The 16,670-nt window shown below is 38.9% G+C and overlaps 1 protein-coding gene across 1 annotated transcript; it reads left to right on the forward strand.

The window, feature by feature from the left end:
- Positions 1 to 4,133: 4,133 nt before the first annotated feature.
- On the forward strand, positions 4,134 to 9,973 carry LOC103721728 (laccase-14-like). The gene is made up of 6 exons (XM_039128864.1): positions 4,134 to 4,292; positions 4,580 to 4,731; positions 6,279 to 6,523; positions 6,627 to 6,755; positions 7,933 to 8,886; positions 9,682 to 9,973. Exons 1-6 carry the CDS (start codon positions 4,203 to 4,205, stop codon positions 9,810 to 9,812), a joined length of 1,701 nt encoding a protein of 566 aa, XP_038984792.1. The 5' UTR covers positions 4,134 to 4,202; the 3' UTR covers positions 9,813 to 9,973.
- The last annotated feature ends 6,697 nt before the right edge of the window (positions 9,974 to 16,670 follow it).

Raw genomic sequence — 16,670 nt, forward strand, 5'->3', positions numbered from 1 at the left:
CCTGTTGGTTCTCAGCTTTGATCTTAAAAATCTTAAATTGCTGAGCACCTCATCCTTGGTTTTAATTAGGTAGATGTAACAAAACTTGGATAGATCATCTATGAAGGTTACAAAGTATCTGTTACCTCCCCTAGAAGTTCTACGCGAGTCACAAACATCACTATGGATCAACTCTAATAGATTCGAATCCCTATTAATAGATTTAAAAGGTTTCCTAAGGATTTTGGCTTCTACACAAATTTGACATTTCTCATGGTTCTTAAAATCACTTTTTGGTATTAGATTTAGGTTCATAAGTTGCTTAATTGAATTATAATTTACTTGACCTAATCTACCATGCCAAATAGAAGGAGGTTCTATATTCATAATCAAAGAATTTTCATTCATTGAAGGAGCTATTACATTCAACTTAAACAATCTTTCACTTAGGAACCCTTTTCCAATAAACATTACAATATGAGAAGTTACAACTTTATTGGACTCAAAAATAAGACGATAGCCTTGCTGATAGCCTTGCTAGACAAGCAAGAAACCACTAATGAGGTTTCTCCTAACAACTAAAATATGTTGGATGCCGTGCAGGGATAGGACTTTTCCAGAGGTAAGCTTTAAGTCCACACGTCCCACTCCTAGCACACGCACCTCCGAGCTGTTTGCCATAATCACAGCTCCTCCACTTGAGATCTGGTAAGAAGAAAACCAGGAGCGATCCGAACAAATATGAATACTATCTCCGGTATCAATCCACCAATCAAGTGCTTATAAAGTCATGTTAACTTCAGGAGTGAAGGAAACAGACCTAAAAGTTGTCTCAGAGGAGTCAGCGCCGGAAGTCACCATGTTGACTTGAGCACTAGTTGTGTATGGACCCTTCTTCTTAGATTGAAGAGGTGCAGTCTTCTTATAAAAACACTGGGAAGATAAATGGTTGGTCCGACCACACACATAACAGAAACGAACACCACCATCCTCTTTCTTCTTCTTCTGCTCCTGGGATTGGATAAGTTTCCCATTGTGGTGGTTAGGGTTTCTAGGGTTGTAAGATTTCTTTTTGTAATGCTTATTTTTGATTGGTCGGTTCTGATTTTTCCTAGGTGGAGCCTCTATATTATAAGCATTATTCTTGTGTCCAGTAAAGGTATTACTTCTGAGCCTGTACTGTTCTTCAATCCTAATGGAGTTTAAGACTTGGGTTAGGATGAGAAATCCTTGGGTATGGCTCAGGGTCTTAGCAAAATCGGACTAGGAAGTAGGTAGTTTATCTATCAGACAGGCTACCTGAAATGATTCATCCAAATTGGTTCCATTAGGCCTAAGCTGGTGGATCAGGGTTTCAAAATCATGAATTTGGTCATTCATAGGATTTGAGTCCACCATCCTAAAATTATTGAAGTCTGAGGCCTTGAACCTCTTTACCCCAGCATCATCAATACCATATTTGCTATCTAGAGTGTTTCAGAGTTCTTTGGCACTCTTGGCTGTGTAATAGATATTATACAGCCTCTCAAAAAGGGCATCTAGGATTCTATTGATGGAATGATAGTCTATCTCATCAAGTGTCCTAGAGCGTGTGCTGGTGGAGGCAGAAGATTCAGTGTTAGAGAAGGTCAAGTTTTGATGAGTAGCATATCGTGAAGTAGTTGGGTTAGACCCGTTATCAACTTCAGTAGTGTTTTCACCTATGGCTGAGATTAACCCTAATATGGTGAGCCAGAACCGTATTTGGTTCTGCCACCTTCTAAAGTTATGGCCATCAAATTTTTTAGATTTGACACTAAGGTTGTCACTGGTGTTTGAGGCCATAGGATTAAGGTTACAGAATAGAGATAGAAACCTGAATGAAGGCAAAAAGTCTATGTCAAAAGATTACACTAATATTTATATTGAACTTTGGATGTCTAATTGATATATCCAAAAAATAATAGCCAGATCAGCTCCAGATCGGTGGTAGAGCACTAGGCTCACTTAAGTACCAGCCTTTCTTAGGCACGTATGTCTTTTTGACAAGCTTTTCTTTGACACTATAAGTTAGTAGATATAGTCACTAGAAATTACACAAATTTAATTTTTATAAAAACCTAAGTGCAAACTTAAATTTGTTGTTACGAATTAATTTTCAAATTTTCTGTTTGGATTTTCTGAATTATTAATAATTGATTACTAATTTTATGTCAGCAAATCAAATATTGTAATTGAGATCTAATATGTCAATTCAATGAATTATAAGATTTATTACCTTATTAGAATAATTGATTACTAATTTTGTGTAGCAAATCAATTATTGTAATTGAGATCTAAAATGTAATTTCAATAAATTATATAAATTAGAATTGATTTATAATCTTATTAGAATAATTGATTACCAATTTTATGTAGCAAAACAATTACTGTAATTGAGATCTAAAATATCAATTCAATGAAATATATAAATTAGAATTGATGTATTACCTTATTAGAATAATTGATTGAGATCTAATAAGTCAATTCAATGAATTAATTATTATGTATTAACCAATTTTCGAATTTTTCATTTGAATGGGATCTGAAAATTACTCTTTAAGAAATCCAAATGGAGGTATGATAAACCTCTTGGAAGTTAAACAAATTATTTATCTTTTTAGAATAAGGGATTATTAATTTTGTGCTAACAGAACAATTATCGTAATTGAAATCTAATATGTCACAATTGCAATAAAGGATTTAATGAATTGTATATTATTAACAAAAAATAAACAGACGCTTCTTTGGATTGTTAGCAATATATTATCTAAATAAACAAATAAATCTAAAAATTGTAATTAATGAAAAATCTTAAACATAATAATATATATATATATATATTGTTCGGCTTCCAATAATTCTATTTTGACACAAACAAAATATATTCTAGCACAAAATAAATCTATTCATTTAATAGATTTAAATCATAAAAATGCAAATCCTACGAATCTACTAATATTAAATTAAAAAAAATAAAGGTAGAAGGAAATAGCCTGATTGAAGGCAGATCGAAGCGCGTAAACGCTATCCCAAAGAAACGTTTGCCCCCACGTACGGGTCTTCCGGCAATCCTCCTCTGAGATACGACGACCCTACAACTTATTCGGTACGTCTCGGAAGAAATCAAAACGAACCTGATCGGACTTGCAGATCCAGCGAAGAACGAATGAAAAAGAATAAAATAAACTTAATAGAATTGCAAAAATGAAAATGAAAAGAGGCTAAGAGGAAAAACTTTTCTTCAGAATTTTTTTGATATTTTTTTTTAAAATTTTCGTATTTTAAATAGAATGAAATAGAAGATTTATATAGGAATTTTATATTTTTATGTAGGGGCATTTCGATAATTTTGTGACACGTCCGCGCATTCCGCGGAAGCGTCCGCGTCCTTCACGCGGAGCCTATTGGCATTTCCATTTTTTTTTTTCCCGGGAATTGACCGCGTGCCCATTTAAAATTTTTTCCAACACCATCTATGATTTGATCCGCCAACAAACATGATAGAGTCTCTTGACGAAGCTTATATGCAGGGCACCACCTCAGCTTCATCTCTATTCCACCGCGACGCACGTACGGCATTTGTCATGCAGGGCCCACCATCTCAGCCAGCTGAAGCTTGCCAAGCTGTGGGTAAAAGTTTCCGAATGCTAGAACTTACCAACGGCCTCCTACTCTTCGGCGTTCCAACTGCTCCCCCCCTAATCGTTTTATCGACGATCCCACGACACAGTAGTTGGAATCTTCTTCCCTGTTCTGTTTCCAACAGCAAGGAAGCTGCTTGGCAAATCACAACCATCATCAATCGACATTATCGTCAAAGAGCCAATCGGACCCACGGCTAGGATTACATCGGCACGCCTTTTTGCTGTTCAGGAACATCAGCAGATCCTCGTTAAGCCTCCGTTTCCAAAAACACCAGAGGTTCACTCCAGTTAGTGTTTCACCTCTTTAATCCTTCCATCTACTTCATTATCGTCCCGAAGTCAAACATAGCAAGCCTTTAAATGCTTCACTCTGTACCTGATGGTCCCAGCTCACCTGCTACGTCTCGATCATTGCCCCCTTATACCAAACGGTCCATTGATTGAGGTACGTACACCCACCTTAATTTCCCTTTAAAATGTCCCCACATAACTTTCGAGGCAGACTTCAGTTTGGATAGCAAGCAGAGGGCTTCTCTTATATGCTCCAGAGAGACGAGGATGACATCGTTGTTATCGCTTGTGGTGGTGGCGTTCTTTGCGCTACTCTTTTGCCCAGGCTGGTGCGAGACCTATCACCATGTCTTCCATGTAAGTATCATTCATCTCCTCATTGTTGAGGGCTAGCAAGGCATTTCAATATCGCTTTACTACTATGTCATCAATAGGCCCTTTGCTTTTTCCTGAGATATGGTCTTTTTGTTCCCATGCATGAATCTTATGGTGATCTTTTAATACGCAATTTTGTGATGCCTCCATCATAGGATGGTGCTGCACAAAATCTAATCTCACGGATTTTGAGAACAAAAACTGAGCTTTCGTTTGTATTAGAGGGTGTGTCTGGGTGTTGACGTGTTTAGTTTGAAATGTGGGTGCAGGTGAAAGAGGCATCTTACACTCGGTTGTGCAGGACGAAGAAGATTTTGACGGTCAACGGACAGTTTCCTGGGCCTACTTTATATGCTTACGGAGGAGACAAGTTGGTCGTCAAGGTCTACAACATTGCACAAGAGAATGTAACCATACACTGGTATAATTAGCTAAGCCCTCATAATTGCTTTGATCTGGTGCACCAAATGATCACCAAGTATACCTAAATATCTATAGAAAGAAGTACAGATATTCTGTGATTGGTGTAGTTGTGCACCTTGAAGGTGCATACGTGCCGTGCTCACCCCAAGGATGTGGGCAAATCACCACACAAAATAGCCACAAGGTAGTGTTCCTCTAGGCAGCATGCAGTTGGTAAATAAAACAGGTATAATACTTGGATCAAACAGTATTGGGAAAACAAGTATAAGCAAGGAACAATTATACCGATCAAACTTACTCATGTCGAATATAACTATTCTATATAAGAGCTGTCATAAAGTTTTTTTTTTTTGGGTACATCGACAGTTTACACACAACGAGTGTAAGTACAACGAAAAAATCAGAAAGACAATGCAAGGGAGATAAAATAGAGACGTGATTCTTTCAGATAAAATTTTAGGAGTGATCAGATAAGATACCATCCAATCTGTCGCACTATTGACCTCTCTGAATACCATAAAGTATTTTTTGGTGTAAAGCTATTATTACTTTTTACTTTTCTACGGAGAAGACAATTGTCATCTAAAACCTACTCCAAAAACTATAATCAAACAAAAATTAGAATAACTTGTGGTATGGTTCTTCCTGTATATGTGACTTTTTCCTATTTCCATAAGCCAAACACAACATTATATACATGAAGAGTTGCCTAAGTACTTATTCCTTCCGAGCCTTGACCTGATGCAAGTGGTCATCACCAAGGGACAAGAACCATATCTACACACACGCAGACACACACACACACACGCATATATATATATATATATATAACAGATGCAATTTAAGACGTAATAATTAAGCATTTCCCTTTTAAATAACAAGGTTTTTTATAGTACTTGTGACCGCTGTCATGCACCCATGTGTTTGGTAACGCAAATCATGGCTGGCTCACCTACTACAACGACTTCGCCACATAAGTATCCATTGATGCATGCATGGCTGCGGGGTTGCGTTTGGAAGTTTGTAGTTGGTAGTCCAGTACCCTTTAATGCATGGCTCTCCCTCCGATGCTCGCATGCCACGTACATGGAGGGATTGATATTTTGAACCGAAATCACTTGTGAATCCCACCAATTACCTCGTGAACCGTGAAGGAAATTTTCTGGGAACGGGTGTTGAACCTCCAACGTCGATTACTTAATTGATTACGCAAAACCTTCCTACAACTGATGACATGAAAATTGGGATGCGATGCGATGGATAGCCTGCATTTCGGAGAAACACAGAAGCATACGACATCATTAATTCCTTTACCAAAACCTTACGTTGATGTCGCTCTTTGAGTAATAACTTGGTCCTGCTGTCGTGAGGTACGCACACACATTAGCTATATCCATATATTACAGGTAATAGGCCATATTAAGAAGTAATGATAGGTTTCCCTTTTGAACTATCATGACCTACCCGATTGTTTTTTTTTAAAAAATAAAAAAGAAGAAAAATTAGGTTTAGCCTAATTGTGTCTGCATGTAAAAATGCATGCAGGCATGGAGTAAAGCAACCAAGGAATCCATGGTCAGATGGCTCCGAATACATCACCCAATGCGCTATCCAGCCCGGATCCTCCTTCATCTACACCATCACGTTCACCGACGAAGAAGGCACGCTTTGGTGGCACGCCCACAATGACTACACCCGGGCCACCGTTCACGGCGCCATCGTCGTGTACCCCAGACATGGGACCTCGTACCCCTTCCCAAAGCCCAGTGGAGAAGTCGTCATAGTACTCGGTGCGTATAGATGCATGTTTTGCTTTTGCATGGGGCATTAATTCACATGCACAGTTGAGTACATATTTTTTTTCTCTCTCTCTCTTTCGATTACTGGTTGCAGGAGAGTGGTGGAACAAGGACGTGAATACAGTACTTGAGAAGGCCCTTGAAACAGGAGGAGAGCCTAACGCGTCGGATTCGTTCACTATTAATGGACAACCCGGCGATCTCTACCCGTGCTCCAAGCCAGGTAGGTTCCTGTTCTACAGCTCTAATTGAACAAAACTTCATGGTAACGTTTGGTCCACTTTTTTTAGTACCTTTTCTCTTCAAGCCCTCGGGAACTTATCGTTTTATAGAAGTATTCGAAGGCCCCCATCCATCAAAACAGGTGACGCCTTATATGCTAGCTTGCCCTTCCAATTAATAAATGACATGCCGTTTAGGGCTCCAAAATGCTTTGGATGCCCACTAGTTTACTCCAAAAGTTTTTTTCCTTCTTTTTTCTTCCCCCATTAATGCCGGGTTGGCAATCTATTTAGTGCTCAACTGCCTTCTGTGCATAACAATAATTCTCGTGATTCAAACCAATCCCCTTGCCACATATGACAAAACTTCTATTGTTCACGTACGGAACAGGAATCATCCAGCTAATGAGTCTAATTGGCATCACATGGAAACAACTGGTCATCGTCCTATATAGGGCTACTAACCAGTCAGGTCGCTCTCCTGAAACATCCTACACGTATATCTTGCCTCGTTTATTGAGATTTAAGTACAAGAAATTGTCTGTGTATGTTTTGGGGTGGTTGGGGGGAGTTGAGAGAGAGAGATTTATGTAAAAGCTAGCCATGGCCTAGCTAGTATTCACCACTCACAGCACCAGCAAAGAGTGATTGGCGATGGAATCTTTACATGGTACCGTAGAAAACCATCTTTGTCAACAGAAAATAGTTCTGAATACTTAATTCCTAGTATAAATTCAAATTTCATAGTTGGATAGATGTATATGGATTGATAATTAGCTCACGTTTTGACCATATTTACTTTTACTCTTTTTTTCTTTTTTTTTTTTTTTTTTTTTTGTTGAGAACGGCAACTCATATAGCTCGAATGTGAGTATATTCTGTCAAGTATTTACTTTTACTCTTCACTGAACAAGGAGACCCCGTTTTCCCTAGGCAAGGCTTTTAGCTCCAAAATGTTATATGTCCTTTGCCAAGGGGAGGCTAAAAATCAGAATAAGATCAAAAATCTAGATTGAGATGCACTTCACTTTAGCCCTCGCCTTGAACAATTTACGGAAAGGAGGGCTCCTATATATGTATGTATGTATGTAAATTACCAAAATTTACATCCAAAGTAAACTACCTTGTTTGAGAAATCAGAACTTTTAACACCTCCCTAGTTTTGTGCATCTCTTGCAGGAACTTTCAGAATGCTTGTAGAACATGGCAAGACCTACCTCCTCCGAGTGGTGAATGCCGCAATGGATGACGGCCTATTCTTCTCGATCGCCGATCACCTGCTCACTCTTGTTGGGTCTGATGGGAGCTACACCAAAGCACTAACTACAGACTACATCCTGATAAGCCCAGGCGAGACCATGGACCTGCTACTGAAAGCCAACCAATCCCCTAGAAACCTCTACTACATGGCGGCAAGAGCATTTAGCTATCAACCGGTCAACAATATCGACAACACCACCACCACTGCCATCGTCCAATACAAGTCCCATTACACCCAACGGTCCACCAACCCTCTCCTCCCAACTCTTCCCTTCTACAACGATACTGAAGCAGCTTCCAAGTTCAGCTTTTCAATCCGTAGTCCCGCAGGCATGCACTGGCCCATCAGTTGCCCTCAAAGGTTCGACCAACGGATGATAATAGCAGTGGCCGTGAACGAGCTCGAGTGCCAATTAAGTGGCTCGTGTGAAGGACCTAATGGCACCAGGCTCTCAGCGAGTCTTAACAACATAAGCTTCGTGAACCCGCCCATAGATATCCTTGAAGCATATTACAAGGGGATAAATGGGGTTTTTGGTGCAAGTTTTCCGAGCAGGCCCTTACAGTACTACAATTTCACAGCGGAGTACCAGCCGCTGGAGCTTTTGAAGCCTAGGCTGGGGACGATGGTTAGGGTTTTGGAGTATGGGGCAACGGTGGAGATTGTTTTCCAGGGCACGTCGCTGGTGAGGGCTGAGAGCCATCCCATGCACTTGCATGGCTTCAGCTTTTACGTGGTGGGGTGGGGATTTGGGAATTTTAACGAAAAGAAGGATCCATTAGGATATAACTTGGAGGACCCTCCGCTGAAGAATACAATTGGAGTTCCAAGGAATGGATGGGTGGCCGTCAGGTTTACAGCTAATAATCCTGGTAAGTTTCATTAATTCGGTAGAGTCTAAGGGTTATATTTTTGTTAAGAAATCTTTTTTTGATATGCATAAATAGTTTTGCTAAAATCATAAGAAAGGGCCCAAGAAAAAAATTAATGAAAACCCGAAAGAAGCACTACCCTAAGCTATTAGAGTATTCCTTATAAGCAGGACCCGCATTGAGAAAGGTGCAGTTAAGGTCCATTGCAAAAGAGTCTCTACTGGGGCTTTGAGATTCTGTGCTTGGTGCAATATACTGCTTGCACAAAAATGTGAAAGCATCACTCTGCATCACAACTTAGCTCCAGGTATGCACAGGGGTCAGGCTACAAGTAGAATTTTGTGTTGTTTGAGTCAAGTAATTAAGCCAATCTTTGTGCAAATTTAGGATTACCCCTGATCGAGCATGCCCAATCCATGTGCTCACCTAGACTAGAATGGAAGTATAATGAATTATGAGAAACCACTTCCAAGCATGTGCTGCTGTGCCACACCGGTGTGCAATGCATAAACTCGTTCATGGATTCAGTATTCTTGACCTAGATTTGCATGTCAGGATTCAGCCCTTGTCTCGTACGGAAACAAAATTAACTTCTGATCAAGTACAACGAAAGCTAGCAAATGTCACGAACACTATAGTTTATTGCCATTGCCTAACCAAGCTTGTTGAGGCATAAAAGCAACATACCTTAGCTGTAGGTCCATCATGCAAGCGAACCCTACCTGCTGTATGAATGCCCTAGTTTGTTATTCCTCCTATTTAATTATGCTAACTTAGATCATGCATTCTGTTCAGGGGTGTGGCTCTTGCACTGCCATTTGGAGCGCCATCTCATATGGGGAATGAACACCGTGTTCCTAGTGAAAGATGGTGAGGGCCCGGGGACAAAGCTGCTGCCTCCACCTCCTCACATGCCTCCATGTTAAACCCTACCTGGAAGCACAATTGGATCCACATTTGTTCTTTGGACGAGTTTGTTATGGATTGTTTGGTTTCATCTATTATATATTGTGAGAAAATACTGTTTGTATTTGATGTTGGCAGTGAAAGCTTTGACAATATCATATTAGAAGAATAATTCCTACCATTTTCAATCAGTGATTGACGCCCATGCTCAAGCATATATATATATATATATATATATATATATATATATATATATATATATATATATATATATATATATATATATATATATATATATATGAACGATGGGCTCTGAGATTGTTGTTGGAAGAGCAATGCTAACAAGGATTGATGGAACTCCAAGTAGAAATCCTGTAACTCCATCATCTGCTGCACCACGCACCAGCGAAACAAACATAATTTCTATGGATTGATGGACCTATTCTCAACTGATAATAAAAGGAAATAATCCAAGTAATCAATCCATGAATTAGGGCTGCATTTCCGGCTGATATACAACAAAGGCATTTAGGAACATTTTTATTGGATTGAGCCTGAACAATCCAACAACTTTGATGAAACCCTTGCATTATTCTATAATTTAATAGCACAAAAAGTATATTTGTTTGAAACATCAAAATAATTGTCTGGGAAAGTATAAATATTTATAACATGGTCTCACAATTGGCCCAATTTAGTAAAAGAAAGCTCCGGTGGTAGCTTAACCAGCCAGCCAAATCAGCGTTCACGAGGCCCAATAGTCCGCCCGAACCCACGTGGTCGGCCAGATGCAATCTCCTCGACCAGCCGCGTCTGGTAAACCAGGTTCGGGCCGAAAACGTAGAAAAAATTGATCCATTTTGGATCCACGTAAGCCTTAAAAATTGGCGAAATACCTTTTAACGTTGTTGACAAAACTATAAAAAGAAGAGAGGACTCATTATAGCGTCATTTTATCCAACAATTGGTGGGCTCTTGGCCACGCCTCGGGGCTGCTAACCCATTGCAGGGTCCTTTCACCATTCCGGACATAATCTGAGATGATGGCAATCCATGATAAACTCTTATCCTTCATACAATTATATGGTATTTTAGCCAAACTCGGAATATACTGTGACTAGAGAATTCTTGAAAAGGAATTCCGATCCATATCAACGGATAGCTCTCTCTTTTTATATATTCCAAAAGTGCACAGGATGGTAACAACATCCATAACAAACAGTTCTCTGAAAAATGTTCTAGTGATCTTTTAAGTTCTCAAAGATCGGCTACATATCAAAACACTGAATTCATCACCAAGACATCTAAATCTAGGCAAGCTTAACAGCATTATCTTGTATGCTCTCATGTAGTCCAATACGAGCCATAACCAATAAAACCTAGAGGGACATTCATCATGGTCTGAGAGCCGGTAATGAAACCAAATAACAAAGACCAGCTTTGAACAGATTATTATGCACAAATCCGTCAGCCATTCTATTATTGGTATTTCGTCGAACACTTTTACTTGTAATGTCGGTTGTCCCAACCTACAGATTTCACAGATGGCTGACTTCTTTCACCCATAATAACTTCTTTTGATATTTTGTTCTAAAATATTTTTAAATGGTCACATGAAAAAAAAAAATTCTTCCAATCGGGTTAATAAAGATAGATAATAGAGTCGCATTAAGTCACTTAAGTAACTTAAAGAAACCAATTATTTTTTTTAAAAAAAGAATTTATGTCTGCTCATTTTTATATTAGTTTTAAATAGTAACTTCAATTAGGATTGACATCTATTCTATGAGCATATTTTTGGTCCAACTTAACATGGTAGATAAAAGTTGGATTATCTCAACACTACATCAAAACAAGTATAGTATGCCATGTGTTATGAATATAGTTTAATCAAATATTACGCATAACTTAGGCAGAGTTCATAATGGAACGTCAAAAAGCCTCAATTGTGTTGCTTGATTCTCAAACTTAAGTCCTACAATAATATAACAATTTGTCGAGTGGCGACAGATTTGGCTATTTTTATCCAAACATAATTTTAACAGTTAGTCAAACAATGTTTCAACTTTTCAGCAAAAAAAAGAGAGTACAATTTTGAATCAAACTCCAATATAAAATTAATATACGGATAGGTAATGCAGAGTGATTAAGTTATAAAACAAATCCAAAAAATTAGGTAAAGTTTGTCGGTGACAACAATATAAATTTTAGATAAAGAAATAAAAACAAAACTTTCTTGAAAGCGAATTATTTGGACATTACTAAATTTTCTAATTACCCTGATTTGATAATCTTTGGATATCGACCGGAGCAGAAAATTTGTTTAAGCATAAAGAAACGAACAATTTTATATTGGGTTGGTAAATTTAATATATCTAACAAGAAACCTCCAAACAAGCTATTTTGACTTTTTTTTAAGCATAATTTTAGTTTGTCGGTTGAATAACTACTTCATGAGATTGTGAAATATGATCAGAACATTCTTCCAATCTTAATAACATGATGACAACTTATTTACTTCATTTTAAATGATTCCTAAAAGCAACCAAAGTTGGCTAACTTTGTACGTAGTGGATTTGACCACATGATGGTTAGCAATGCAACAAATAAAAAAAAAGTATTCATATAATCTGCTCAAAATGTCAAATCAAACTCTTTCCGCATGCCTTCGCTTTCACAATGTCCCTTGAAAATGAGATCTTATTGTGTCATTCACTCACTCTTCCTTCCCCTAGATTCATCCCATATCTTCTTTGTGTGTGGAAGCAAATGTATTTAGTAGATTCAAAGGATATTTTTAATTAAGTTTAATATGCTATAAAAGATGATACTTTAATATATAGTCAACCTCATAAAGGAGAATCTTGGGATATAGGCAAGAGTCGGCACCTGTCGCGAAAAATTCAGATGTACAGATAGGCTATTTTTGGTAACCAACAGCATGTCACGAAAATCATGTAACCGCCTGTGATTGTAGTCAAGGTGTCGCCATCCAGAGAGAGAGAGAGAGAGAGAGAGAGAGAGAGAGAGAGAGAGTTTAGCGAGCTCTAATTATTCGATGTGCCATGTCCATTATGATCAGTTTAAAATACATCGTTAATGATGACGTCCTAATCCAACAAAGGACCAAGGCCATCAAATTGTTACGGACCTCTCACGAGATCGAGGGAAAAGCTGGTTGGCCTGAGACGGCCAGACTTGATGCGCGCTCCTCCATCCGGAAAAAGCAACGTAGGAAAAGCCAAGTCCTTCACCTGCCAAAATGAGTCACCCTCTCACACTCTTTTGTCTCCCACAATCTCCGTCACTCCTCTTTCTTATTCTATCTCTCCCTCTCTCTTGTTTTGCTGCTTCCATGTTACTCTTTTAAAAGGTTTGATTGATGGAGATAGTTTCTTGCTTCCTACCGAGAGAGAGAGAGAGAGAGAGAGAGAGAGAGAGAGAGGTTCTTGCTTCAATTCCATGTCTCATGAATGGTGACTTGAAGGAGGAAAAAGAAATCCAAAACTAGAGAGGGAAAAAGTTTGACAATTCTTAGCCAACTATCTGTCTGTGATCAACCTACCTAACATTGGGTCCCACACTGGTAGCTGAACCTTGGGGGGGGGGGGGGGGGGGGGGGGGATATTCATAATTCCTGACACTACAAGAAATCTCATCTTTCCCGGCGCTTTTTATAATCTTTACCGACGCTTATAAGCGTGGCTAAAGTTTCCGCAACGCAAACAGAAGCGTCGCAAAAGCATGGGCGATACCGGAGTGGCAAATGTTTCTGCCGACGCTAATAGAAAGCGTCAGCAAAAACTGGACTTTCCCGACGCTAATGAAAGCGTCGGCAAATTGAGATTCGCCGACGCTTTAAAGCATCAGGAAAGTCCAAAGAAAGCCTGAGTTTTCGCCGACACTTAAAGCGTCGGTAAAACCAATGCTATAACGACGCTTATATAGCGTCGCCTAAAGCTATTTTTACCGACGCTTTTTAAGCGTCGGCGATGGCGTGCCAGCCCGTGCCAAAGAGGGTTTTTAACGACGCTTTAAAGCGTCGGGAGTAGATTTTTTTATAAAAAAAAAGAAACAAAAGCATATTAAAAAATATATTATAGCAATATGAACCTGCATTACATTTACATCAAGACAAACATACAGATCATTCGAAACATTCATATTGTCATATAAGATTAAATTTACATAAGTTTAGAATTACAATGTATTTTGAAAAATATAAGAAAGATACATATAAAACTCATTAAATAACAGTCTAAAAAATATCAGGGACCGCATTTAGCCCCATTATCATCTCTGCGAGCTGTTGAAGTATCAGGAACCTAAAAAAAAAAAAAGAAACTTTAGAAGTTAGGAATATGAAAATCATTAACTCATGCAAAATAATAATTATGTATAGTCATCAAATACATATAGTTATTTACCTGAGGAGGGAGAAATCGCTGTAACATAGATGAAATATGCTCAAGCTGAGACTGCAAAGTTTGTTGGTTCTGCTTCAGCTCTGCCAACTCTGCCTGATGGCGATCCTTCATATCTTCAATTGTTGCCCGAAGTCTACTAACTTCTGCATTGCTACTGCCTTCTCCAGCATTTCTTGTATACATGCCCACTGCAGACAACTGAGTGGGGGTAACTCCAACGCCATAACCCCTCACTCGACCATAACGCTCTGGGCCCAATAATTCAGCGAGCACCTGAGCTTCGACATGACTGGTCGCGTCAGATGATGATGACTCTCCGACGCGTTCTGAAATAAGAGTTGTTGCCCTGTCCTATATCTCTCAAAAGAAAAAGTCAAATTAATGTATGCCAATAATAGAACTAATAATAATATCGTTGAAAGATTCAAAGATGAATACATACAACTATATTTCTTGACTCCTCCCGAAACAAAACTGCCATCTCGATGGGTGTGAGTCATCTTATAAAACTCCACCTTACCAGGCTCCCTCCCATTATCATCCATCTACAACAAAAAGTATATTGGCAAGCTAGTTATCTTGATACATGCTATATGATAGAGTAGTTAAAAATAGTTTCAAAGAATTTCAAAAAAAACTTACGAATTCAGCTCTACGCCTAGCATAACTCATCGAGCCTGAAGTATGAGGAACAGTCTGAGAGGCTCGTGCAGCTCTACCAATGTTGGAATATATCTTCCCAAAAAAAGAATAAACAATATAATATATTTAATGTATAAATTTGTAATCTATATTATTAGTAAATACAATCTAAAGTATTGAAAAAATATACACAACCTGAGCTTTCTCGAAAAACCAGTAGTGGACAAGCTCCCTCCACTGATGAGGGATTACATCAGGAGGACAAACATGGGCAACCTCCTCTTCTGTCAGACCATCGTGCTTCCAGTCCGCCTTTAACTTGGCCTTATATTCTTTCCACTTGCGGTTGACGGACTTCAACACCCAATCATGGCTCTCTTTAGGAAACAAAAACTTACGCTACACCAAAGTAATTAAAGAATGTTATAACAATATTAAATCAAAAAATAAAATTGTGATAGTAAGCAAATTCAATTATTTACCTCAATAACTTTAAGAAGCTCAACCTTATACGAAGGAAGCATTTCATTCCATTTCGTATAGTTGAGCGGACACAACTGACCCTTCCGCGCAACCGATCCTAGAAAAGTCGATAAAATGCTTGCAGCCCTCTTGATGGGCTGCCCCAGTTCATTGCAATGGACAACGATCTTCTCATCCTCATGTAGATTCCACACATCCCGTGCTCGAGTGGGTCCTCGTGTCCTCCTCACTCTCCCCAGTCCATCTATAAAAATAAAATAAAATATACATTAATTAAAACATTAAAGGAAAATGATTTAATATATAAAATGTAAATCAAATTACCCTGGATATGCACGTCATCCATGTCTGGACAATCAGCAGGTGACACGTGCTCAGACTGAGACTCGTGTTGAGTATGGAACTCGTGCTGAGAATGGGACTCGTGCTGCTGGGGCTCGTCGGGCTGCTGGGACCGTAGGAATTGATCGGAAGAAGATCCCACGGATGTGTGCTGAAACTCAACATCTCTGAATCGTTTTCCTCGCGGCATGTTGTTACCTAGTATGCACAGAAAGAATCAAAGATTTTCATCAAAAGAAGAATAAAAAAAAAGGATTGAAAGCCTGTTGAGCTGGCACCTGGAAAACTGCACCTGGACACTATAATCAGGTACAATTGGCCCAACGTATAAAGAGCGTGCAATGTAAAGCTCGGATTGCAATGTAGGCAATGCTTTGAGGAACAGAATGTGATGGACTGAATGAACAGGAGCCCTCTTGTTCAAGAATATCCTCTTATCAGACATGACAAGTTAAAAGCAAATATCCATATATTATTTAGGAAAACAAAAAATATTACACTATCTTCAATCAAAATCAAGGATAAAGAAATGTTATATTACAAAATGTAAAATAAAAAAATACATAAAGTAATAATAAATGAACCATCCAAGTATTAAATAATAGAAGGGAATTACTTTTGTCATCTACACTTAAAACCTAACAAAACCAACAAAATATAAAACACCATATGGCTAGCATCGTGATAAAATAATTCTTGTAAACAACCACAAATAAAGAAGCAACATTTTTACTACTGAGGGTGAGTATTGTATAAGTAAAACCAATTGACGTCAATAAAGAGTGACCAACATTAGGGCTGTCAACGAGCCGAGCCGAGCCCGAGCCACAGCAGGCTCGGCTCGGCTCGTTCCATAAAAGTCTAGGCTCGGGCTCAGGCTCGGGCTCGGTACCGAGCCCTGTACTGGGCTCGGGCTCGGGCTCGCCTGGCACAGCCCCGGCTCGGGCTCGAGCTCGTGAGGCTCGTTTGCCCGAGCCCGAGCCT

Source organism: Phoenix dactylifera, chromosome 8 (genome assembly GCF_009389715.1).
Source record: "Phoenix dactylifera cultivar Barhee BC4 chromosome 8, palm_55x_up_171113_PBpolish2nd_filt_p, whole genome shotgun sequence".
NCBI lineage: Eukaryota > Viridiplantae > Streptophyta > Magnoliopsida > Arecales > Arecaceae > Phoenix > Phoenix dactylifera.